Source organism: Heloderma suspectum, chromosome W (assembly GCF_057233095.1).
Source record: "Heloderma suspectum isolate Gila_16-S chromosome W, 16-S_ref, whole genome shotgun sequence".
Taxonomy (NCBI): domain Eukaryota; kingdom Metazoa; phylum Chordata; class Lepidosauria; order Squamata; family Helodermatidae; genus Heloderma; species Heloderma suspectum.
This window is the reverse complement of record NC_139475.1, coordinates 67,612,377-67,639,057: the sequence shown is the minus strand read 5'-3', so window position 1 is coordinate 67,639,057 and position 26,681 is coordinate 67,612,377. Positions and strand designations below refer to the sequence as shown.

General features: G+C 48.5%; 1 protein-coding gene across 5 annotated transcripts in view; it reads left to right on the top strand.

Annotated features, from left to right (window-relative positions):
* LOC146334130 (casein kinase I) overlaps positions 1-26,681 on the top strand; it is a 74,034-nt gene that overhangs the window by 44,788 nt on the left and 2,565 nt on the right. For 4 of the 5 annotated variants that reach the window (XM_084825265.1, XM_084825262.1, XM_084825260.1 and 1 more), the window contains 3 exons: positions 6,338-6,486; positions 8,664-8,747; positions 12,887-12,993. In XM_084825265.1, the coding sequence (XP_084681391.1) occupies positions 6,338-6,486; positions 8,664-8,747; positions 12,887-12,993 (340 nt within the window). Of the gene's footprint in view, positions 1-3,904; positions 4,450-6,337; positions 6,487-8,663; positions 8,748-12,886; positions 12,994-26,681 lie in introns of those variants that run through there. The other variant, XM_084825261.1, reaches the window with a different exon arrangement.

The following is a 26,681-nucleotide window of genomic DNA, read 5'->3' as shown; positions in this document are numbered from 1 at the left end:
AAATAAAGTTGTTGTTGTTGTTGTTGTTGTTGTTCAGTCTCTCAGTCGTGTCCGAGGCTTCGTGACCCCATGGACCACAGCACGCCAGGCCTTCCTGTCCTGCGCTCTCTCCTGGAGCGTGCTCAAGTCCATATTCATTGCATCAGTGATGCTATCTAGCCATCTCATCCTCCGCCGTCCCCTTCTCCTTTTGCCTTGATGGTAAACATCAAATTGTAAAGGGAGTGAATCTTTCCAGTGCCTGTATACCATTTATAACAGTTCTATCAATGTCATAACAACCATATCAGTCAAAATCACATAATATATATCACAAATACATCATAATTGATGGTACACATCAAAATATAGGAACAGAAGAGGAGCTCTGCTGGATCAGACCAAGGGTCCATCTAGTCCAGCATTCTGTTCACACCGTGGCCAACCACGGTGCCAGGTCTGTTACCCAGAAAATATCCCTCATCCATGACATGATCCGTGATGAGCGTGCGGACCTGGCATGTGGTATGGAGGCCTGGCTGGCTGAGGCCGCTGCTCCAGCTCTGGCGGCCATGTGCCCAGCCAGGTTTTCGTATGCACAGCAGCCGAGGGCTGGGGATCGGGGAGGGGGAGTGGCTGATATCTACCGGGAGCTCTTGGTCTTCACCAGACCCCCTCTCCAGGAGACCAAGGTTGCGGAGTGCATGTACTGGAGGTTGGGCCAGAAGGGCAGTCTGGGGATTCTGCTCGTGCACCATCCACCCCGCTGCACGACCGACTCCCTGGCTGAGGCACTTGAGGTGGTCTCCGACGTGCGTGTGCAGTCCCCTAACTTACTGGTGTTGGGGGGCTTCAACGTACATTCAGAGGCCGTCCTCACGGGGGCACCTCGGGACTTCATGGAGACCATGGCTTCCCAGGAGCTGCACCCTATTCCAAGTGGGCCCACCCATGTAGCCGGTCATGCGCTAGACCTTGTGTTTGCTTCTGGAGAAGCGGGGAGTGAACTGGAAGTCGAGGGTATATCCACCACCCCCTTGTCATGGTCAGAGCACTCTCTGGTGACGTCGGACTTCTCGGTCCCACAACCCCTCTGCAGGGGTGGAGGACCCATTAAAATGGTCCTCCCCAGGCGTCTTATGGATCCGAATGGATTCCTGAACGCGTTTGGGGATTCTCTGGGGCATGCCAACGGCCACTCGGTCGAGACCCTGGCGGGTGGCTGGAATGCCGCAATCACTGGGGCATTAGATCGGGTGGCTCCGGAACGCCCTCTCCCCCTGAACAGGGCTCGGACTGCACCATGGTTCAATCCGTGGTTGCGAGCCCTGAAGCAGGAGGTGAGACGGCTGGAGCGCCGGGGGCGGAAGTCTCGCTCCAAAGACAATCAGACACGGGCTAGAGCTGTATCTTCAGCCTATCGCGGGGCGGTGAAGGCAGCAAAAGGGAATATTATGCTGCCTCCATCGCGTCTGCAGAGTGCTGTCCCAGGAGGCTGTTCCAGGTGGTCCGGAGCCTGGTTGGCCCAGTGGCTCCGGAACCGTCGGAGCATTCCAAGGCCTCCTGTGAGGCCTTGGCAAGGCACTTTGCAGATAGAACTGATCGGATTAGGAGTGTTACTCCGTGCGCCGTGGATACAGTTAGCGAGCGAGAGGCGGCCTGTGGCAAACTGGTTTTGTGGGATCAGTTCCAGCTTCTTCCTTTTGATGAAGCCGACGGTGCTGTCATCTGTAAGGCCGACCGCCAGCTTCCTTGATACCTGCCCATCTTGGTTCATTATGAGCTGCAGGGAGAGGCTGGGCGAGGGGATCAGGGCGGTGGCGAACGCCTCCCTTGAGCGGGGACTGACGCCATCAGCCCTCAAGCAGGCAGTGCTTAGACCGCTCTTAAAGAAGCCCTCCCTGGATCCCCAAGTTCTGAACAACTTTTGCCCAGTCTCGAATCTGCCATTTTTGGGCAAGGCGATTGAGCGGGTGGTGGCGATGCAGCTGAAGGCACACTTGGAGGAAGCCGATTATCTAGATCCATCTCAGTCGGGCTTCAGGCCTGGGCATGGGACAGAAACGGCCTTGGTCGCCTGGGTGGATGATATGAGGAGGGCTCTGGATAGGGGCGAATGCTCCTTCCTTTTTCTCCTTGACCTCTCAGCAGCTTTTGATACCGTTGACCACAGTATCCTCCTGGACTGCCTGGAGGGGTTGGGCATTGGAGACACCGTATTGCGGTGGTTCCAGTCCTTCCTCTCCGGCAGGTACCAGAGGGTAGCACTGGGAGAGGAGGTGTCAGATCCATGGCCGCTCACATCTGGGGTGCCACAGGGTTCCATCCTCTCCCCGATGCTATTTAACATCTATGTGAAGCCGCTGGGGGCAATCATCAGGAGGTTTGGGGTGTGGTGTCATCAATATGCGGATGACACGCAGCTCTACCTCTCATTCAAATCTTCACCAAGGTTGGCCGTGGAAACCCTGTCCAAATGTCTGGTGACGGTGAGTGGCTGGATGGGGAGGAATAAGCTGAACCGTGACAAGACCGAGGTACTTCAGGTGGGAGACAAGAGGAGGCTGGGGGATGTTGACCTGGTGTTGAATGGGGTACGGCTACCCTTGAAAGACCAGGCCCACAGCCTGGGGGTCACTTTAGACTCCCAGCTGTTTGTGGAGGCTCAGGTGTCAGCCGTGAGCCGGACAGCGCTGTACCAACTCCATCTGATACGGCAGCTGCACTCCTTCCTTCCTGACCATCTGCTCCCATCAGTAGTACATGCCCTGGTCTCCTCTCGTCTAGACTACTGTAATGTGCTCTACGTGGGGTTACCCTTGAAGACGGTTCAGAAGCTGCAGCTGATGCAGAACGCGGCGGCCCACCTGACTAAAGGCAGCTGCTGGCGAGATCACATCACTCCAGCGCTGAAGGAGTTGCACTGGTTACCAGTTGTTTTCCAGGCCAAATTCAAGGTGTTGGTTTTGACCTTTAAAACCCTATATGGTTCCGGCCCAGCCTACCTCAAGGAGCTCCTCCAGCAACACCAGACAGGCCGCTTAACGAGATCAGCCTCGGATGGCCTTCTCTCTGTCCCATCAGCCAGGACAGCTAGACTGGTGGGGACGAGGGAGAGGGCCTTCTCTGTGGTGGCCCCCACTCTGTGGAACTCCCTCCCTAGGGAACTCCACCATGCCCCCTCTTTAATGAGCTTCCGCCGTGCATTAAAAACGTGGTTGTTCAGGCAGGCATTTAGGGTGTATTAGGGTATTTTTAGAAAAATGATGTTTTTACTGTGGAATTTTATTGTTTTAAACTGTTTTATTATATATGCTGTACATCGCCCAGAGTGGCTGGGTAACCAGCCAGATGGGCGATTAATAACTAAACAAATAAATAAACCAGCTGCCCACGGGAAACCCACAAGCAGGACACAAGAGCAACAGCACCTTCCCGCCCATGTTCCCCAGCAGCTGGTGCACATAGGCATACCACCTCTGGTACTGGCATTAGCACATAGCCATCAAGACTAGTAGATAGACTTCTCCTCCTCCAGGACTTTGTCCACCCCCCTTTCCCAGCCATCCAAATGGGTGGCCATCACTACATCCTGTGGTAGTGAGTTCAATAGTTTGACTCTGCCCTGTGGGACGAAGGCTTTCCTTCTATCTGTCCCGAACCTCCCACCACTGAGCTTCATGGGAGGACCCTGTTGGGTTCTAGGTTTATGAGGGAGGGAGACAAATCATAAAATCATAGAAACAGAATAGTAGGGTTGGAAGGGGCCCACAAGGCCATCACGTCCAACCCCCTGCTCAATGCAGGAATCCAAGTCAGAGCATCCCCAGCAGGTGGCTGTCCAGCCTCATCTTGAACGCCTCCAGTGTGGGAGAGCCCCCCACCTCCCTAGGTCATGGGTTCCATTGTTGTATTGCTCTTACAGTCAGGACGTTTTCCCTGATGTTCTGCTGGATCTGGGATGATGGAGAAGAGATCCTGGCCTTCCTCTCTGTGACAACCTTTCAAGGACTTGAAGAGCACTATCGTATCTCCCCTCAGTCTTCTCTTCTCAAGGCTAAACAGGCCCACTTCTTTCAGTCTCTCCTCATAGGGCTTTGTTTCCAGTCCCGTGATCACCTTCGTTGCCCTCCTCTGAACCCTCTCCAGTTTGTCTGCATCCTTCTTCAAGTGTGGTGCCCAGAATTGGACACAGTACTCCAGATGAGGCCTAGCCAGTGCTGAGTAGAGGGGGACTAGTACTTCCCGGGATTTGGAAGCTATGCTTCTATTAGGGATGGGGGAGAATTTCTCCCCGAAACTTCGGGGGGCTGAGTGCCAACGCATTCGGCCCCCCGAAATCGGCGGTGAAATTCTCCGCCCCCCCCCCCCCCGATGGGACGTACCTTTCACGAATGTCCCTCCCAGCGGCGGGTCCCGGCGGCGGTTCGTCGGGTCTTCGTCAGGTCTTCGTCAGGGGCGGCAGCCGGTCTTTTGCGTTGCCCTTATTTTCGCCGTAGTCTACCTAAATCTTTACGTAGACTACAGGGACCAAATAAGGAACGCAAATGGCGGCTCCCTATGGGGGCTGCCATTTGCATACGCGTTTTTTTTTTTTTTTCCAAAGTCACCCGTGATAGGCTATGTAATGATTTACCTAGCCTATCACGGCTGACTTTGGAAATCTAGCCGTGATAGGCTACGTTAATCGTTACGTAGCCTATCACGGGGGTGGTGTTTTGTTTTGTTTTTTTTTTTTCCGCGGCTGGGTAGACGGGGCGCTTCTACCCGGCCTGAATTTCGCCGGCGAGGGATGGGGCGCCTCCCGCCCGGCCTGAATTTTGGCCGGGCGAGGTGGGGCGCCTCCCCCCCTCGCATGAACTTCGGGGGAAGAAGCGAAGCGCCTCCCCCCCACCACAAAGCAAGGTTCAAGGACAGGTAAGGGACTTTCGTCCATCCCTAGCTTCTATTAATGCAGCCCAAAAGAGTATTTGCCTTTTTTGCAGCCACAACACATTGTTGGCTCTTATTCAGCTTGTGATTGACAACAATTCCAAGATCCTTCTCGCTTGTAGTGTTGTTGACCCAAATGTCTCCCTCTCCACATTCTCCACCCCAGGCATAATTTTGTAGACCTCTCTCACGTCTCCCCTCACCCTCCTTTTTTCCAAGCTAAACAATCCCAGCTGTTGTGATCTTCATAGGGGAGAAGCTCCAGCCCCTGGATCATTTTAGTTGCCCGTTTCTAAGAGAATATAAGAGAAATGAATATCTGCATTAATCAAACAACAATATGGTTGTTTTTAAACAATCATATTAGTGTCATAAGAACCATTTCAGTCATAATTATATCAGTCATATCAGTCTATGGAATCCTGGTATGTTCTGTTTTGACTGTACATAGTTTTAATCAGGAACTCCTATAGACAATTAAGGTACATAACACATTCTAATAACAAACTCTAGTAACTGATAGCATTGAAAGATTATTTCAGTTCCTGAATCAATACATTTTTCAGTGGTCAGCAAGGCAAAGTAGCCAATTATGTTGGTAATTGGCAAGGGTGTAAGTCTTGGCAGGATTGGGGCAGAGGGAGGAGGGTGGATGAGGATGTGCGACGTGCCAAGCCAGCACTGCAACCCTATGCAGTATTTACTCGAAAGTACGGCCCTCTGAATTCAATGAGACCTACTCCCCAAAGAAGTGTGCGTAGCATTGCGGCCAAAGAGTCTTGAGGGACTAGAGTTGGGTTTGGAGTAGGAGTGGCACGCAGAGCCAAGGCCTTTTGCGAATTGAGGCAGAGATCCGAAGTCTGGCCCCAGGCGATCCAGATTGTGTGCCTGAAATCCTGGCTTAAGTGGCCAGTTTACCAGTGTACAAATTTGCAAACAAGTTTGCATGACTTTATACTAGTTTTTATCGTAGAAGGGCCAGAATCCATGAGCTCCCCACTGAAGCTCCACCCCACAACCACTGGAAACCCCATTGGCTTTTCCTGTTCTGCCAACAGACCAGGCATGTGTTTATTGCACAATTATGCAGAGAAGACAGGTAGGCAGAGTGCTGGCTCAGAATTCAGCTTCCAGTGCATTTTAGCATTATATATATATATATGCATTCATACATACACACACACACACACAGCTAAAATGCACTGGAAGCTGAATTCTGAGCCAGCACTCTGCCTACCTGTCTTCTCTGCATAATTGTGCAATAAACACATGCCTGGTCTGTTGGCAGAACAGGAAAAGCCAATGGGGGTTCCACCCCCCCTCCCACCCTCTCTGCAGCTCCAGCCACTTGACTTGCTGCTCCAGGCCATTGTTTCTGGCCGCAGGCTGTGTTTTGATCTGCGAGGGGTGCCTTTGTCTCTTGCAGAGGAGATGGCCACATACCTCCGCTATGTGCGGCGTCTGGATTTCTTTGAGAAGCCGGACTACGACTACCTGCGGAAGCTCTTCACCGACCTGTTTGACCGGAACGGCTATGTCTTCGATTATGAATACGACTGGGCTGGGAAGCCCTTAGTAAGTAATCATCGTCGGTGGCCAGGATGCTGTCTTCAGGGGACTTTTTTTGGTATGCATTATACACGCATGCACACACAGTGCCTTTTTGCCCAGTGGGAAAAATGAGTGGAGATACTTTGGCACAGCCTTCACCAACCTGGCAATGTGTGGTGCTACAACTCCCATCATCTCCAGGCAGCATGTCCAATGGTTGGTGATTGTGGGAGTTGTAGTCCAGCCGATCTGGAGGGCACCAGGTTGGGGAAGGCTGCTGTGGCATAAGCTTTTTCTTCATTGAGGGAAGTACCACCATATGTTGCAAGCTTTAGAAAACAATTACCAGAATATTACCAAGGGATAATGCTAATTTTTTTTGGCAGTGCTGTGGAGACACCTTATCCACCTTGGAAGGAAAATAAGAAGGGCCCTTCTGGATTGGACAAAGGTCCAGCTAGTCCAGGGTCCTGGTTCCACACTGGTCCACCAGATGCATCTGGGAGGCCCAGAAGCCAGGCTGTGAAGGCAGTAGCCCCCTCCCTGTTATAAATCCTCCAATAACTGGTATTCAGAGGTAGACTCTCTCTGAACATGGGTTCTCCATTTAGCAATCATAACCTGTAGCCAAGGAAGCTCTCCTCCTTAATTATCAGTGCCACCATGCTTGTTTCCACTGCTCAGAGGTGACAGAAAGGGCATTCTGTCCATGCTCAGATCTGTCTGTCTGTACCCCGTTGAGCATGGAGCCCCTTTGCTTGACCTGTAATCCACCAGGAAGCCTCTAAATAGCCATAAGTTTGTCCAAACCAGGAAACTATGGTTACTAGCTTTGGAGCAAGCCAGGATATTAAACCATGGTTTGAAGTCAGTTCAATATCCTGGCTTGTTCCGAAGCTGGTAACCATAGTTTCCTATTTCTGACAAGGTGGGAAAGTTTGGTCAACTAGAGACTCCCTGGTTTAATCAGGGGTCATGGTGAAGGGGCTGGATACTCAAGAGATTTATGCATATCTCAATAAGCCAAGACATGACCATCTGAACATGGCCTCCGTGTGCAGGGAATAGATCCTGAACATAGCTATATTACAAGGGAGCAAAGTTGCTTGAAAATGTCCTAATTTATATCCTGCCTTTCCAGTACAAGTAGTGCGCAAGATGGCTAACAACAGTAAAATACAGAACAAAATACAAAACTGTTATTAAAACATAAAAGCGAATAAATTAAATGCACATCTATACCAGAGAAATAAACAGCCCTACCAGATAAAGCCTACTTCGGCAAAGAAGCTCAGTTAAAAGCCAAACACTTGTCTGAATAAAAATGCCTGCCAGTAATGAAGCTAGCCTGGCTTCCCTTAGCAGGGAGTTCCAGAGTCTGGGGACAACCACCGAGAAAGTCCTGTCTTGCAGTCTTGCTACTGGTATTTTGTTACAGCTGGAAACAGAGAAGATTTTGGAGTGGTGTCATTTAAAGTCAACATTGGCAGCTCCACAGTGGCCCTATTTTAAGGCCCACCTGCCTGAATTGGAGGCAGGTCATGGTTGTTTGTTTATTTATAATAGTTCTGTATTGCATAATACTCAGAAGGAACACATTAAAATGTATGTATAATGGTTTTTATACCTATATACATCCAATATAACATAATAAATAATTAAAAACTTTACAGCAAGAATAAAACAGGACAAAAGCAAGAACCGGTCACTGTGAACAAGCATGTTTTCAAGAGATTATTAAAAGTCACCACAGTTTCTGCCTCTCAAACCACGTGTGGGAGGCTGTTCCAAAGGGCAGGTACCACGGCCAAAAAGGCCCACTTACGTGCTGTTACCCGGCCTCTTTCTGTTGGTCAAGAAACCACCAGTAAGGTCTCCTCAGATGGTCTTGGGGGCAACTGAGCATACATAAGGGAAGGCGGTCAGCTAGGTACCCTGGTCCCGAGTTATTTAGGGCTTTGTATGTTCACAGAAACATGGCTCAGTAGCTAATAGGCAGCCAGTGCCTCTCTCTTATCACAGGTGTGATGCGCGTGTAGCTGGGTGCTCTGCTGAGCCTTCTAGCAGCCGCCTTCTGCGCTAGCCGCGGCCTCCAAAGCAGGCGCCCAGGCAGTCCCTTCTGTAGCGCATCACGGGAGTCTCGTTCCGATCGCGCTGTTGTGTAGCCGCCACCGAGACCTTTACGCCTCTTCTCTTTGCAGCCAACCCCCATCGGCACAATTCAGAGCGATGCACAGGCCCAGCCTCCGAACAGGGAGAAAGCGCAGCAGTACATCAAACAGCAGGTGAGTGTTGTTTGGGGGGTGGGGGGTGGAGAGGAGGTGGACCAGGCGGGGTGGGGCAGGAGCGGCGGCGTGGTGCCACCTGGTGGAAAGAGCGTAGCATAACTCGGCAGCCAGGACATGCCACCAGGTAGGTGAGCGTGTGGGGATGTGTGGCTGGATGAGACGGCGCCTGATGCTGAGCCAGAGCAGGGATCCGTTGAGCCTGGTGCTCTCCATGCCGACTGGCAGCAGCTCTCCAAAACGGCAGGAAGAGGCCTCTCCCCGCCTTGCTTCCAGGGATCCTCTGAACCGGACACACCAGGGTTGAACCTTGGAGGTCTGGCATGCAAAACCAGGGCCCATTCCTTTTGGCCTTGTCCGAAGGGTCGCAAGGATCTCCTTTTCAACCTTTTGGGCTTCTGATTTGGAGCATCGTTCAGAACATCTCTTTAGGAACCAAAATGTGTGTTTGTGAGGAGAGAGAGAATATGAGAATTCACCCGTGGTGCATTTTGAAATTGCATGTCTGCTGGGAAATCATCTGGATGTGGGATCTAGTGCAGTGTAGTGGTGAGAGTGCTGGACTAGGAGCTGGGAGATCCGGGTTCTAGTCCCCACTCGGCCATGGAAGCTCACTGGGTGACTTTGGGCCCGTCACAGACTCTCAGCCCAACCCACCTCACAGGGTTGATGTGAGGATAAAATGGACAGGAGGAGGAGGACAACGTAAGCCACCTTGGGTTCCTTGCAAGAAGAAAAAAGGTGGGATATAAATGCAATCAATCAATCAATAAAATGTGAGCACAGAGTTGAGAACCAGTGACAGCGTGTGCGCGTGCTTGCAAACTCGGAAGCGATTGCAAATCCAGTGGGGAATGGAGCCAATGCTCCAGCATGGATCCTCTCCCTTTCCCGTCCTGACAGTGCCAGTTACTTTCTAGGGATGCTACTTCTACTACTTCTACTACAACTTCTTTTCCTCCCCCCACCCCTTTTACCTGTCATTTCCTTTGCCCCTGGAACTCCCATCCCTGTCTCTCTCCTCTTCTCATTTTATCTCATGTTTTATTCCTCCACCCCTTGTTTCCTGCCTCTATCATTAGCAGTCACCCGAGGGGACGGAGTTTTGGGATCCCCAGCCAGGCCAGCAGCCTGCTGAGGAACCACTAGGAACCCATCTGGCAACCAGCAGGCTTGGGGGTTCTGTGCAGGTACATGAGAGGGGGGGCGGGGGACTCACGAGCTGCTGTCTGCACCCAGGCCGTTCCATGCTTCCCCCTTAATCTAGAGTGTGTCCAGCCATGTCTGCACCAACTCGCTTTTAGGTCCAGTTCCACTCCCACTGGAGCCATGACGGTTGGGGCACTGTTAAAGTCACATCTTTCTCCTTCTGGATTGGGGTCACCGCTTGTCTCCCAAAGATACACCGGAAGAGACAAGAAATATCCTTCCCTTGAATAAGGATAACCTTATCCTTGCTCTTGAATAACCCTCATAGCAAATGAGGTTGGAGACAAGATGGCATCAGATGAGGAGGTTCTGATTGGTTTTAAGTGGTGTCCTGAGGGTGGACACTGAGGACCGGCTTGCATGGTCCAAATCTCCTGCAGCCACAGCACAGTTTGGTGATCACGCCTGCTGCACCATTTTAAGCCAGTGTGTTTGACAGAATCATTGCTGTGTTGTGGATGGTCTGCATCGTGTGCTGCATTCTCCCTGAAGTGGGAGACTTTGGCCTCATGAAGCAGCCCGAAGATAATCAGTTTTAAAAGGAGAGTTTCTAATTCTATTTTTATTTTTTAATTTAATGTGGGTTCCTGTTCTCCTTCACGCTCTTTGTATTGGACCGACTTCCATTCTCAGTTGTTCCCACAAAACAAGAGCTCTGAGCTATCCCCCCCCCAAAAAAATCCAGCCTCTCCTAACTCAAAAGGCCAAGGAGATGGTTGTTCTCTGAGCACTGGGGTTTTGGATAAGACCCAGTCCCAATGCCTATCTCCTCTCTCCCCCGGCAGCCTCTGGAGAGAAGGGAGCACGTGGCACTTCCCTGGTGGGCATTTCTGCTACTTCTTGGGCATAGATGCGCTCCAGTGTTCCTGCTGTGTGTGTACGTGTTTGTGTGTGTGATGTTGGTGCCACTAAAATGCTGGGGAGGCTGCTCACTCCGTCAGGAAGCAGGTCGTCATTGTCACTGTAGTCAGAGTTTTCTTCGCCTTAAGGCTCGGTGTCTGTCCTTGCATGCCCCCCCCCCCCCCCCCGTCATTACAGTGAAGCCTGCATGTGGAGCCTGTCTCTGTGCCTTTCGTGCTCTTGAGACGTTTTAAATTCTGTACCTGGGCAGCCAGGAAACCTGAAATTGCTGGGCTCTCCAGCTTTCATTATTTTCTGTTTAGCTTCATTCTGGTTTTGCTAATTTCGAGGAAGGACACAGGGCAGTGCCAGGGAGAGCACAGCTTTCCCCACCTGGAAATCTTTTTCTTTCTTTTTTTGAGACGAAAGCAGAAATACCTGTGGAAACTGTATTCTATGCTTTTCTGTTCCCTGTAAAATCCTACCACATGCAGGGACTGGAAAGGAGCTCTGGAATTCTACAGGCTGAAAATCTAGATTGCATTAGCTGAGCCTACTGCATGTTTTAATCATATTTGCATACCAGTGTATGAGATTTACTTGTTGCAAAGTTTGGGGTCTTCTTCATTTGTGCAAACCAAAAAAGTGCTCTTTGCTCCTTTTTGTCTTTATGATGGAGTGGGGAACAAACCTTTGGACTCATAATTAAGCATTTGGGGATGGGAGCAGGGAGCACTAAGCAATATGCCAGGTGCACATCCTAGAAAGCGCTGTCCAGCCTCTTCTGGTTCATACACTTGTTTTCAGGGGTGTCTCCCACTCGCCGGAGGACTGGAAACTTGGACCTTTGTTTGTTTTTATTTAATAAATTTGTATGCCACCCTGCAATATAAATATCCTCAGGGCAATGTATGTCAGTACAAAAAAATAACACAGTAGGCATCACAAAATTAAAATAGCAGATAGAACTAGCAGCAAAATCCCATCACACATTAAATTTAAAAGGCTCAGATCCTCAATGTTATCTATTGGCAGGGTTCATATTATTCCCCCAAAAGCAGAGTAGTACATTTGGGTAGTCTCAGCTGTGCTGGATTTCTAGATCTCATGACTAAATATGTTCACTGTAGAGCTCCCACCCTGTGGTACTATCTGGAAAGGCCTTTGGCCGGTTTTTTAGTACATGCCACCACCCTTGCCTCCCCCCGGGCTCAAATGTTTGCTGCTTTCAAATTTCACATATACACACTGACCAACATCAGGCATGGTTAAGGCAAAGCAGCCAATCTTCATATGCCAACAATTGAAACCATGGTTTGAAGTGGGTTTGCAAACTATGGTTATGAGGGTACCTGGTTTGTGCTGGCACAGATGTAAGGTGAAACCTTGGTTAGCGGGGAGGAAAGAGAGGGGGAAATTTGCTCAGGAAGGGGGCACTTCTTTCTGAAGTTGATTGTAAGTTTTCAAAATTTTATGGGGTGGGGTTTTCAGAAAAGACATCAGATTCATGCATCTGATGAAATGGACTGTATCCACAAAAGCTTATGCTGTAATAAATTTGTTAGTCTTTAAGATGCCTCAAGACACCTTAATTCTGGCCCAAACCAAAATGTATTCCATCTTTTTAGATATTTTTTTCTTACATGCCCTGATCCAGTTGCTGCTAATCTCTGAGCCAAAGAACGCCTGACAATCATGTGTGGGTATATTAGAACTTGTTAGATCCCTTTTGCTTTTGTGGGGGCAGGTCTATGTCTGATGAAATTTCACGTCATGTCTGAAAGCTTGCCACATCTTCCTGGCAAGCCTGTCCAGACCACACAGTCTCTTCATTTCTGCATTTATTTTGGTGCTTTCTGTGTGAAACCACTAGACGTGCAAGAAGTGGTGCAGAGCAGGGACCCTAAACTTGTGAGTTGGTGGTAAGAGGTCAGTTGTGTCAGGCCTGAATTGCTGCTCCACCGCCCCCCCACCGCCCCCCTGGTGTTGTGTAGGCAAGGATTGCTGAGGGACCACCTTTGACCACCCGCTGCTTGTCTTCCCCCAGAGTTGCTTGCCTGCTCACCTGCCCGGCTTTTGTTCCTCCTTAGGTCATGAGTTCTACCAACGGAGAACTGAACACAGATGACCCCACTGCTGGCCACTCGAACGCCCCCATCACCGCCCCTGCGGAGGTAGAGGTGACAGATGACACAAAGTGAGTTGCGGCCCCCCCCCGTGGCCCCCTGCTCGCGCGTGGCTGTGCTGGGAGGCTTTTTAAGAGAGACCCTGTTTTCGCTGGGCTCTTAGAAAAAGAGAGAGAGTTAAATGGAAGAAAATGGTGCATGGTGCAATCCCAAAAATCCTTGGCCAGTTTGGCAGCCCGCTGAGATTTGTTGACGAGAGTTGGCCATCAGTAAAGGCGGAAGAGATTCTGTTGCTTCAAACATGGCCGGAGACACAACCCCACGCATGTCCATGTCATTAACACCTGTAGATTTGGGAGCATAGCGAAGATGTGGAACTGAAACCTTGGAGGCAGAGGCAGGCCTCTGGTCCATCCAGAGCATCGTCTCTGGACGGACCAGGAGACGGGCCAAGGGCCTGACTCTGTATAAGGCAGTTTCCTGCGTGCTGCTTGGCTTTCGAGTAAGGAATCCATTTTAAGGCATGGTTTTTGTTCTTGGGTTTTTTTTAGATTGACTCCTCTATTTTAAAAAAAAACACAAATCCATTTCCCTTTGTATTTGATAGAGTACTTATGCAGCGTTAATGGTGTCCACTGTTTTGAGGGCAGGAAAGAGGTGTACAGTTTTTAAAAAAAATAAAAGTGTGTGTGTGTGTGTGTGTGTGTGTGTGTTTGAAGCCAAAGGGTTTGAATTCTGTAATTCTGGAGTGGTTTCTATGAGACAGAGTTGTCATACAGGCAAGAAGAGTCTTGGTCAATCAGATCACTTACAGGACAGGTGGAAGGAAGTATTATTTTCTGCAGCAGCAATTTTTGGCATTTAAATTGTGCTTTTTAACACCTTTCTGTAATAATAATGTAATAATAGTTTATTACAGTCACAAGACCAGCGAAGTGAGGTAGCACTACAAATGCAATAATATTAAAGCAATAGGAATTAGTTAAAATACAAATAAATAAGAATTACACCTAACCCACTCATAATAGTAAAATATTTAACAAATTAAAACATTATCAAACAATTGTCGTCATCCCATGCCAACAAACAATTGCAGCAGCGCAGAATCTGGCCACCTTAGAGGTTTCCTGAGTATTCTGGTCGGCCAACAGATAATCTGTATAGAACACATCAGATCTCCCAGGTATTCCTTGTAAAATAGGAGTAATAAAAATATGCAGAAAATCATAATAGAAGGAATAATGCAGCAGTATATGGCCCACAGTCTCCACCATGCCAGCTTCACAGGGGCATAAGCACTCAGAGTATAAGGTACCATTATATCTACCCTGCAAAAGTGCAGAAGGGAACACGTTGAACTTGGCCAGCATGAATGCTCTCCTGTATGTTGGAATGGTTAGAGTAGTTTTAAGAGAGATTTTAATAGTACAGTCTACGACCAGCTCATATGTATAAACAATCTAAAAATGTCACATTAAACTAGAATGTTCCCAAACAATAAATAAGTGAACAATATAAACAATAAATGAACAATAAAACATTATTTAAGATTACCTATTACAGATTAAAATTAATATTATTAGGATTTTAAAGCATTATATGCAATATCCCCACGGATCTTACAGGCGGCTGCAAAAAACCTTGCACAAGGATCTGTTCACTGCATTTGTTGTTGTTCAGTCGTTCAGTCGTGTCCGACTCTTCGTGACCCCATGGACCATAGCACGCCAGGCCTTCCTGTCCTGCGCTCTCTCCCGGAGCGTGCTCAAGTTCATATTCATTGCATCCGTGATGCTATCTAGCCATCTCATCCTCTGCCGTCCCCTTCTCCTTTTGCCTCTTTTGTCTTTCCCAGCATCAGGGTCTTTTCCAGGGAATTTTCTCTTCGCATTAGGTGGCCAAAATATTGGAGCTTCAGCTTCAGTATCTGTCCTTCCAATGAGCACTCAGGGTTGATTTCCTTTAGGATGGACTGATTTGACCTCCTTGCAGTCCAGGGGACTCGTAAGAGTCTTCTCCAGCACCACAGTTCGAAAGCATCGATTCTTCGGCGCTCAGCCTTCCTTATAGTCCAGCTCTCACAGCCATACATTACTACTGGGAAAACCATAGCTTTGATTAGACGGACCTTTGTCGGCAAGGTGATGTCTCTGCTTCTTACTATGCTGTCTAGGTTGGCCATAGCTTTCCTCCCAAGGAGCAAGCGTCTTTTAATTTCATGGCTACAGTCACCGTCTGCGGTGATCTTGGAGCCCAAGAAAGTAAAATCTGTCACTGCTTCCATTTCTTCCCCTTCTATATGCCAGGAAGTGATAGGGCCAGATGACATGTTCTTCGTTTTTTTAATGTTGAGTTTCAAACCAGCTTTTGCACTCTCCTCTTTCACCCTCAACAAGAGGCTCTTGAGATCCTCTTCGCTTTCTGCCATTAGGGTGGTATCGTCTGCATATCGGAGGTTGTTGATAATTCTCCCAGCAATCTTAATTCCGACCTCTGATTCATCCAACCCGGCATTTCTCATGATGTACTCTGCATATAAGTTAAATAAGCAGGGTGACAATATGCAGCCTTGTCGTACTCCTTTCCCAATTTTGAACCAATCGGTTGTTCCATGTCTGGTTCTTACTGTTGCTTCTTGACCCTCGTACAGGTTTCTCAGGAGACAGGTAAGGTGGTCTGGTACTCCCATCACTTTCAGAATTTGCCACAGTTTGTTGTGATCCACACAATCAAAGGCTTTAGCGTAGTCAATGAAGCAGAAATAGACATTTTTCTGGAATTCTCTTGCTTTCTCCATGATGCAGCGAATGTTGGCGATTTGATCTCTAGTTCCTCTGCCTCTTCTAAACCCAGCTTGTACTTCCGGTAGTTCTCGGTTCGCATACTGCTGAAGCCTAGCTTGTAGGATTTTGAGCATCACCTTGCTGGCATGTGAAATGAGCGCAATTGTGCGGTAGTTTGAACACTCTTTGGCGTTGCCCTTCTTTGGAATTGGAATGTAAACTGACCTTTTCCAGTCTTGTGGCCACTGTTGAGTGTTCCAGATTTGTTGGCATATTGAATGCAGCACTTTAACAGCATCATCTTTTAGGATTTTAAATAGTTCGGCTGGAATACTGTCATTTCCGCTAGCTTTGTTGTTACTAATGCTTCCTAAGGCCCACTTGACTTCACTCTCTAGGATGTCCGGCTCACGTTCAGTGACCGCACTATCATGGCTATCAGGGACATTCAGATCTTTCCTGTATAGTTCTTCTGTGTATTCTTGCCACCTCTTCTTAATTTCATCTGCTTCTGTTAGGTCCCTGCCTTCTTTGTCCTTTATCATGCCCGTCTTTGCACAAAACGTTCCCTTGAGATCTCCAATTTTCTTGAAGAGATCTCTAGTCTTTCCCATTCTGTTGTTTTCCTCGATTTCTTTGCATTGTTCATTGAAGAAGGCCTTCTTGTCTCTCCTTGCTATTCTCTGGAACTCTGCGTTCAGTTGGGTATATCTTCCCCTTTCTCCCTTGCTTTTCGCTTCCCTTCTTTCGTGAGCTACTTGTAAAGCCTCATCAGACAGCCACTTGGCTTTCTTGCATTTCTTTTTCTTTGGGATGGATTTCGTTGCTGCCTCCTGAACAATGTTACGGACCTCCGTCCATAGTTCCTCAGGCACTCTGTCTATCAGGTCTAATCCCTGAAATCTATTCCTCACCTCCACTGTATATTCATCAGGGATATGATTTAGGTCATACCTGAACGGTTTAGTGGTTTTCCCGACGTTCTTCAATTTAAGACGAAATTTTGCAAGAAGCAGCTCATGATCTGAGCCACAGTCAGCTCCAGGTCTTGTTTTTACTGACTGTATGGAGCTTCTCCATCTTTGGCTGCAAAGGACATAATCAATCTGATTTCGATATTGACCATCTGGTGACGTCCATGTGTAGAGTCGCCTCTTGTGCTGTTGGAAAAGAGTGTTTGCTATGATCAGCATGTTCTCTTGGCAAAACTCTATTAGCTTTTGTCCTGCTTCATTTTGTACACCAAGGCCATGCCTGCCTGTTATCCCGGTGATTTCTTGATTTCCTACTTTAGCATTCCAATCCCCTATGATGAAGAGGACATCTTTTTTTGGTGTTAGTTCTAGAAGGTGTTGTAGGTCTTCATAGAACCGATCAACCTCAGCTTCTTCGGCCTCAGTGGTTGGGGCATAGACTTGAATTACTGTGATGTTGAATGGTTTGCCTTGGATTCGTACTGAGATCATTCTATCATTTTTAAGATTGTACCCCAGTACTGCTTTTCCCACCCTTTTGTTGACTATGAGTGCTACTCCATTTCTTCTAAGGGATTCTTGCCCACAATAGTAGATATGATGGTCACCTGAATTAAATTCGCCCATGCCTGTCCATTTGAGTTCGCTGATTCCCAAGATGTCGATGTTCAATCTTGCCATCTCATGTTTGACCACCTCCAGCTTACCTTGATTCATTGATCTGACATTCCAGGTTCCTAAACAATATTGTTCTTTACAGCATCGGATTTTCTTTTCACCACCAGACACATCCACAGCTGAGTGTCCTTTCGGGTTTGGCCCAGCCGCTTCACTCTTTCTGGCGCTACTTGGAAATACCCTCTGCTCTTCCCCAGTAGCATATTGGACACCTTCCGACCTGAGGGGCTCATCTTCCGGCGTCCTCTCTTTTAGCCTTGTGATACGTTCCATGGGGTTTTCTTGGCAAGAATACTGGAGTGGGTTGCCATTTCCTTCTCCAGTGGACCACATTTTGTCAGAACTCTCTGCCATGACCTGTCCGTCTTGGGTGGCCCTGCACGGCATAGCTTATGGCTTCACTGAGTTACGCAAGCCCCTTCGCCACAACAAGGCAGTGATCCATGAAGGGGGTTCACTGCATATTAGCACCTAAAAGAAGCTTCCGGGCAACCTCGACATCAGATCTGCCCAGAAACCTTCTAAGCAGAGGAGAAATAAACTTTACACAGATTTCTTGATAAAACCGACAAGAAAAGATAACATGTTCGGTTGTTTCAACCACTCCAACACCGCAAGGGCAAAACCTCTCTGCCACTGGAGTCTTACTCCACCTCCCCTCCAGCACCGCTGAGGGGAGTACTCGCCATCTGGCTAAAGAGAAAGCCCTGCGAAGAGTAGGAGACTCCAAGAACAATACATAGCCTGACATTTTTACAGTGTATCTGATGTCCTCTGGTGCCAGAGAGTCTGGTACTCTGCTAATATCACACTGCCATTCAGTATCTAACACACTCTGTTTGGTAGTTACCATCGCCTTACCCAATCCCATCGTTAGGAGAGTCTGTGGCGAGAATCCCAACAATGTACTCTTTTGATGGACTGCAGTTGGCCAAGAAGAACGAAAGCTGTCCCAAAGGATTAAAGAAGTTAATCCTTGCGGGCAATAATTTAATTTGAGCCAAAAGTTAATAGAGGCAAGGCTTACCCTAGCCTCTATTTTAATCAGGCCAGATTCTAAACACATACTAGCGTTAGAAACACAACTGGGCATACGGAAAATTGCCCTTATAAATTTGGAATGAACTCTTTCTAATAGGCCAAAACAAGAGTATGTTGGGCCTAGAGTTGTCCCATAGAGAAGTTGAGATAGTGTTTTGGGCTGATATAATTTGAGGACAGCAGGTATATATTGCCCTCCATCAGTGTGAAATTTTTTTAATATAGCCTGAGCAGATCTTTGGCCAATCCTGGCCACATACTCATGATGGACATTCCTTGCCCCTGAAGATTGTAACATCACCCCCAGATACTTAAAGCACATCACCTGCTCCACTTTGTATCCATTAATGCTCCATATCCTAATTTTAGGACGCTTCCCAAAAGACATAATCTTTGTTTTTTGGTAGTTAACCTTCAACTGATTCTCATTACAATAGAGACTAAATGCCCGTAGGGCTCCTCTGAGACCCACAGGAGTTCTGGAGAGTAATACCGTGTCATCTGCATATAAGAGTGCAGGAATCTTTCTATCGGCTAAAGTGGGGGGGAATATGTCAGGGGTATTTAGACTGCTGATCATGTCGTTAATGTAAGAAGTGAATAATAAGGGTGCCAAAACACATCCTTGTTTCACTCCCTTTGATGTTATAATGGAGTTGGTAAGATGTCCAATCCTATTGTATCTGACTTTCAAAGATGTGTTGGAATATATTTATTTATTTATTTATTTATTATTAAGTTTATTAATCACCCATCTGGCTGGTCACCCAGCCACTCTGGGCGATGTACAACATACAATAAAACAGTTTAAAACAATAAAATTCTACAATAAAAACATTTTCTAAAATACCCTAACCCACCCCAAATGCCCGCCTGAACAACCACGTTTTTAATGCATGATGAAAGCTCATTAAAGAGGGGGCATGATGGAGTTCCCTAGGGAGGGAGTTCCACAGAGTGGGGGCCACCACAGAAAAGGTCCTCTCCCTCGTCCCCACCAGTCTAGCTGTCCTGGCTGATGGGACAGGGAGAAGGCCATCCGAGGCTGATCTTGTTAAGCGGCCTGTCTGGTGGTGCTGGAGGCGCTCCTTAAGATAGGCTGGGCCGGAACCATATAGGGTTTTAAAGGTCAAAACCAACACCTTGAATTTGGCCCGGAAAACAACTGGTAACCAGTGCAACTCCTTCAGCGCTGGAGTGATGTGATCTCGTTGGCGGCTGCCTTTAATCAGGCGAGCTGCCGCGTTCTGTGCCAGCTGCAGTTTCCGAACCGTCTTCAAGGGTAACCCCACGTAGAGCGCTTTACAGTAGTCTAAACGAGAGGAGCCCAGGGCATGTACTACCGATGGGAGCAGATGGTCGGGAAGGAAGGGGCGCAGCTGCCGTATCAGATGGAGTTGATACAGCGCTGTCCAGCTCACAGCTGACACCTGAGCCTCCATGGACAGCTGGGAGTCCAAAATGACCCCCAGGCTGCGGACCTGGTCTTTCAAGGGTAGCCATACCCCATTCAACACCAGGTCAACATCCCCCAGCCTCCTCTTGTCTCCCACCAAAAGTACCTCGGTCTTGTCAGGGTTCAGCTTCAGCCTATTCCTCCCCATCCAGCCACTCACTGTCTCCAGACATTTGGACAGGGTTTCCACGGCCAACCTTGGTGAAGATTTAAACGAGAGGTAGAGCTGCATGTCATCCGCATATTGATGACACTGCACCCCAAACCTCCTGATGATCGCCCCCAGCGGCTTCACCTAGACGTTAAATAGCATCGGGGAGAGGATGGAACCCTGTGGCACCCCACAAGTAAGTGGCCACGGGTCCGAAACCTCCTCTCCCAGTGCTACCCTCTGGTACCTGCCGGAGAGGAAGGACCGGAACCACCGCAATATGGTGTCTCCAGTGCCCAACCCCTCCAGGCGGTCCAGGAGGATACCGTGGTCAATGGTATCAAAAGCCGCTGAGTGGTCGAGGAGAACAAGGAAGGAGCATTTGCGCCTATCCAGAGCCCTCCTCATATCATCTACCAAGGCGACCAAGGCCGTTTCTGTCCCATGCCCAGGCCTGAAGCCCGACTTAAATGGGTCTAGATAATCAGTTTCTTCCAAGTGTGCCTTCAACTGCACTGCCACCACCCGCTCAATCACCTTGCCCCAAAATGGCAGATTTGAGACTGGGCGAAAGTTGTTCAGAACTTGAGGATCCAAGGAGGGCTTCTTTAAGAGCAGTCTTATCACTGCCTCCTTGAGGGCTGATGGCATCACCCCCTCCTCAAGGGAGGCGTTCACCACCGCCCTGATCCCCTCACCCAGTCTCTCTCTGCAGCCCATAATGAGCCAAGATGGGCAAGGATCAAGTAAGCAGGTGGTCGGCCGTACCGATGAAAGCACCTTGTCCACTTCATCAGGAGGAAGAAGCTGGAACCGATCCCACAAAACCGGTTTGCCACAGGCTGCCTCTTGCTCACTAACTGTATCCACAGCATGCAGAGTAACACACCTAATCCGATCAATTTTATCTGCAAAGTGCCTTGCCAAGGCCTCACAGGAGGCCTTAGAATGCTCCAGTGGTTCCGGAGCCACAGGACCGACCAGGCTCCGGACCACTTGGAACAGCCTCCTGGGACAGCACTCTGCAGACGCGATGGAGGCAGCATAATATTCCTTTTTTGCTGCCTTCACCGCCACGTGATAGGCTGAAGATACAGCTCTAGCCTGTGTCTGATCGTCTTTGGAGCGAGACTTCCGCCACCGGCGCTCTAGCCGTCTCACCTCCTGTTTCAGAGCTCGTAACCGGGGATTGAACCATGGTGCAGTCCGAGCCCTGTTCAGGGGGAGAGGGTGTTTCGGAGCCACCTGATCTAATGCCCCAGTGATGGCAGCATTCCAGCCACCCACCAGGGCCTCGACCGAGTGGCCGTTGGCATGCCCCAGAGAATCCCCAAGCGCATTCAGGAATCCATTTGGATCCATAAGACGCCTGGGGCGGACCATTTTAATGGGTCCTCCACCCCTGCGGAGGGGTTGTGGAACCAAGAAGTCCAACGTCATCAGATAGTGATCTGACCATGACAAGGGGGTGGTGGATATACCCCCGACTTCCAGATCACTTCCCGCTTCTCCAGAAGCAAACACAAGGTCTAGTGCATGACCGGCTACATGGGTGGGCCCAGTTAGAATATGGTGCAGCTCCCAGGAGGCCATGGTCTCCATGAAGTCCCGAGGTGCTCCTGTGAGGATGGCCTCCGAATGTACGTTGAAGTCCCCCAACACCAGTAAGTTAGGGGACTGCACACGCACATCAGAGACCACCTCAAGCGCCTCGGCCAGGGAGTCAGTCGTGCAGCGGGGTGGACGGTACACGAGCAGAATCCCCAGACCGCCCTTCGGGCCCAACCTCCTGTACATGCACTCAGCAACCTTGGTCTCCCGGAGAGGGGGTCTGGTGAAGACCAAGGACTCTTGGTAGATATCAGCCACTCCCCCTCCCTGATCCCCAGCCCTCGGCTGCTGTGCATACGAAAATCCAGCTGGACACATGGCTGCAAGGGTTGGAGCAGCAGCCTCGGCCAGCCAGGTCTCCGTAATACATGTCAGGTCCGCACGCTCATTGCGGATCATGTCATGGATGAGGGAGGTTTTCTGGGTAACAGACCCGGCATTGCAGAAAAGCAAACGAAGGCCATGAGATGGGGTCACGCCTCCCCCAACCATCCTTTGGCTCTGGACAGGCCTGGAGCAGGGGACAGATACTACACATCTTTCCCTTGTTCCCCTTACCTGGCATGGCCTGCCCCTCGCGCTCCGCCAGCGCCTGCCGCCCAGCCTCGGTATGTTCTGGCCCCCAACACTCCCCCCACTGCCTCCATCAGGTGGACACATGCCCCCTCGCTCCCGCCTATCAGGGCTCGTATTAAATATAAAAGCCTTCGATCGATGGATGTGACTTCAAGTTTTTCCCATAATCTTTCTCTAGATATAGAGTCAAATGCAGTCTTAAGATCGATGAATGCTGCATATAATGAAACTGTGGTTTTAGCCCCATACTTCTCTATTAAATGTTGCAGAATTAAGCTGTGACCCTGAATTGAACTACCCTCCCTAAATCCAGCCTGCTCCTCTGCCAATGGATTTTCCTGTTCAATCCATAATTTAAGTTTATCTAACAAGTGGCTTGCATAAAGTTTGCCAATTATGCTGAGCAGGCTAATTGGTCTATAATTGGCTGGATCATTCCTCCTCCCTCTCTTAAAAATTGGAATTATTATCGCCTGTCTCCATTCCTTTGGGATTTGTTGTTTATTCGGTCAGTCGCTTCCGACTCTTCGTGACTTCATGGACCAGCCAGAGCTTCCTGTCGGCCGTCGCCACCCCCAGCTCCCCCAAGGTCGAGTCTGTCACCTCCAGAATATAATCCATCCACCTTGCCCTTGGTCGGCCCCTCTTCCTTTTGCCTTCCCCTTTCCCTAGCATCAGCACCTTCCCCAGGGTGTCCTGTCTTCTCATGATGTGGCCAAAGTACTTCAGTTTTCCCTTTAATATCATTCCCTCAAGTGAGCAGTCTGGCTTCATTTCCTGGAGGATGGGCTGGTTTGATCTTCTTGCAGTCCAAGGCACTCTCAGAATTTCCCTCCAGCACCACAGTTCAAAAGCATCTATCTTCCTTCGCTCAGCCTTCCTTATGGTCCAGCTCTCGCAGCCGTAGGTTACTACGGGGAATGCCATTGCTTTTACTATGCGGACCTTTGTTGTCAGTGTGATGTCTCTGCTCTTCACTATTTTATCAAGATTTGTCATTGCTCTCCTCCCAAGGAGTAAACGTCTTCTGATTTCCTGGCTGCAGTCAGCGTCTGCAGTAATCTTTGGGCCTAGAAAGACAAAGCCTGTCACTGCCTCCACGTTTTCTCCCTCTATTTGCCAGTTATCAATCAAACTGGTTGCCATAATCTTGGTTTTTTTGAGGTTGCAGTTTTTTCGAACTGCAACCCAGCTTTTGCACTTTCTTCTTTCACCTTTGTCATGAGGTTCCTCAGCTCCTCCTCGCTTTCAGCCATCCAAGTGGTATCATCTGCATATCTGAGATTGTTAATGTTTCTTCCAGCAATTTTAACTCCAGCCTTGGCTTCATCAAGCCCAGCACGTCGCATGATGTGTTCTGCGTACAGGTTGAATAGGTAGGGTGAGAGTATACAACCCTGCCGTACTCCTTTCCCAGTCTTAAACCAGTCCGTTGTTCCGTGGTCTGTTCTTACCGTTGCTACTTGGTCGTTATACAGATTCCTCAGGAGGCAGACAAGACGACTTGGTATCCCCATCCCACCAAGTACTTGCCGCAATTTGTTATGATCCACACAGTCAAAGGCTTTAGAATAGTCAATAAAACAGAAATACATGTTTTTCTGAAACTCCCTGGCTTTCTCCATTATCCGGCGGATAGTGGCAATTTGGTTCCTAGTTCCTCTGCCTTTTCTAAACCCAGCTTGTACATCTGGCAATTCTCGTTCCATGAATTGCTGGAGTCTACCTTGCAAGATCTGGAGCATTACCTTACTGGCATGTGAAATAAGTGCCACTGTTCGATAGTTTGAACATTCTTTGGTGCTTCCCTTTTTTGGTATGGGGATATAGGTTGATTTTTTCCAATCTATTGGCCATTCTTGTGTTTTCCAAATTTGCTGGCATATGGCATGCATCACCTTGACAGCATCATCTTGCAAGATTTTAAACAGTCCAGCTGGGGTACTGTCATCTCCTGCTGCCTTGTTATTAGCAACGCTTCTTAAGGCCCATTCAATCTCACTATTCAGGATGTCTGGCTCTAGCTCACTGACCACACCGTCGAATCTATCCCCGATATTATTATCCTTCCTATACAGATCTTCCGTATATTCTTGCCACCTTGTCTTGCTCTCTTCTGCTTCTGTTAGGTCCTTGCCATCTTTGTTTTTGATCATACCCACTTTTGCCTGGAATTTACCTGCGATGTTTCTAACTTTCTGGAAGAGGTCTCTTGTCCTTCCTATTCTGTTATCTTCTTCCGCTTCCACGCATTGCTTGTTTAAAAATAATTCCTTATCTCTTCTGGCTAACCTCTGGAATTTTGCATTTAATTGGGCATATCTCCCCCTATCACTGTTGCCTTTTGCTTTCCTTCTTTCTTGGGCTGCTTCCAGGGTCTCAGCAGCAGACAGCCATCTTGCCTTCTTGGTTTTCTTTTTCTTTGGGACGTTTTTTGTTGCCGCCTCCTGCTGAACAATGTTGCGAACTTCCGTCCATAGTTCTTCCGGGACCCTATCTACTAAATCCAGTCCCTTAAATCTATTCTTCACCTCCACTGCATATTCATTAGGAATATTAGTGAGCTCATACCTAACTGATCTGTGGGCCTTCCCTATTCTCTTTAGTCTGATTCTAAATTGTGCAATAAGAAGTTCGTGATCTGAACTACAATCAGCTCCAGGTCTTGTTTTTACTGACTGCATAGATGTCCGCCACCTTTGGCTACGAAGGATGTAGTCAATCTGATTTCGGTGTCGACCGCCTGGTGAAGTCCATGTATAGTCGTCTCTTAGGTTGTTGGAAGAGAGTGTTTCTCATGCGCAGTGAGTTGTCTTGGCAAAATTCTATCAGCCTATGCCCTGCTTCATTTTGTTCTCCCAGACCATGCTTGCCTGTAACTCCAGGTGTTGTTTGACTGCCCACCTTAGCATTCCAGTCTCATGTAATGAAAATAACATCTTTGTTTGGCATACTATCCAGTAGGTGCTGCAGATCCTCATAGAACTGATCTACTTCTGCTTCTTCAGCATCTGTGGTTGGGCCGTATATTTGGATCACTGTGATGTTAAATGGCTTACCCTGAATTCGAATTGAGATCATTCTGTCATTTTTTGGATTGTATCCAAGCACTGCTTTAGCCACTTCATTATTAATTATGAAGGCTACTCCATTTCTTCTGTGGTCCTCTTGTCCACAGTAGTAGATCTGGTGGTCATTTGATGTGAAGTGGCCCATTCCAGTCCATTTCAGTTCACTGACACCCAAAATGTCTATGTTTAATCTTGACATCTCCCCAATAACCACATCCAATTTGCCCTGGCTCATAGATCGTACATTCCAGGTTCCTATGGTGTGTTGATCTTTAGAACATTGGAGTCGTCGTTCACCACCAGCACCGTTGGCCGCTAGCCATCCTTTCGGCTTTGAGCTAGCCGCATCATCACATCTGGGGCTAGTTGAACTTATCCTCTGTTCCTCCCCAGTAGCATTTTGACCATCTTCCGACCTGGGAGTCCCATCCTCCGATGGTATACCAACGTATCTCTGGTTGTACTGATCCATTTAGTTTCCACGGCAAGAATACTGGGGTGGGTTTCCGTTTCCTTCCCCAGGGATTGTATTTAGTCTGACCTCTCTGCCATGACCTTCCCGTCTTGGGTGCCCCTTCACGGTTTAGCTCATGACGTCACTGAGGTGCTCAAGCTCCAGCACCACGACAAGGTAACTATCTCCTTTGCTGAAGTCCTTTGGGATATGCCCTGAATAATCAATATAAGTAAATAACGACGCCAAGGAGGGAGCCCACCAATCAATGTTGGTTTTCAAAAGTTCAGGAGGAATATTATCGATACCAGGGGCTTTCCCTCTCTTAAGTTGATTAATCAGTGACTTAATTTCTTTATCAGAAACTGGAGACCATTCAGGGAGTTCAACCACCTTCTCTCTACGAAATTCACAAGCGGCCTCAACATGTATCTTCTGGAAGTATGCTTCCCAAACATTGGGTGTGATTAAGGAATCTAAAGGGGAGGCATCCTTAGGTGAAAATGTTGATGTCAGTTTCCAGAAGACTGAAGAGTTCTTGTCTCTGGCTGCCTGTATAAGCTGTATCCATGTTGCTTTGGTGTCATCTTTCTTCTTCTGGGCCACTATCTGTTTATAAGCTCTCTTTTTCTCTAGTAGTTGATTAAGAAGGCTTGAGACATCTGACCTTGCTGCAGCCTTATAAGAGTAATATGCAGAATTGAGCGCCTTTTTTGCTTCCCAGCATTCCATATCAACCCACTGCTTTGAATGCCTACTTACTCTTTTCATCTGTAAATCAGCATCGTGTGTCAGTACTGGATTCAATAACCGCAATAAGTTATTGTAGGCGGTTATTGGCTCCTGCCCCACTGGCCTTTCCACTATAGCTGTGCGGCACTCTAACATGCCTTCATCCTCTAAAGCTGCCTTCAGCTTCTGCTTGAGTAGGGGTGACCATTTAGCATGACACCCCAATTGCTGG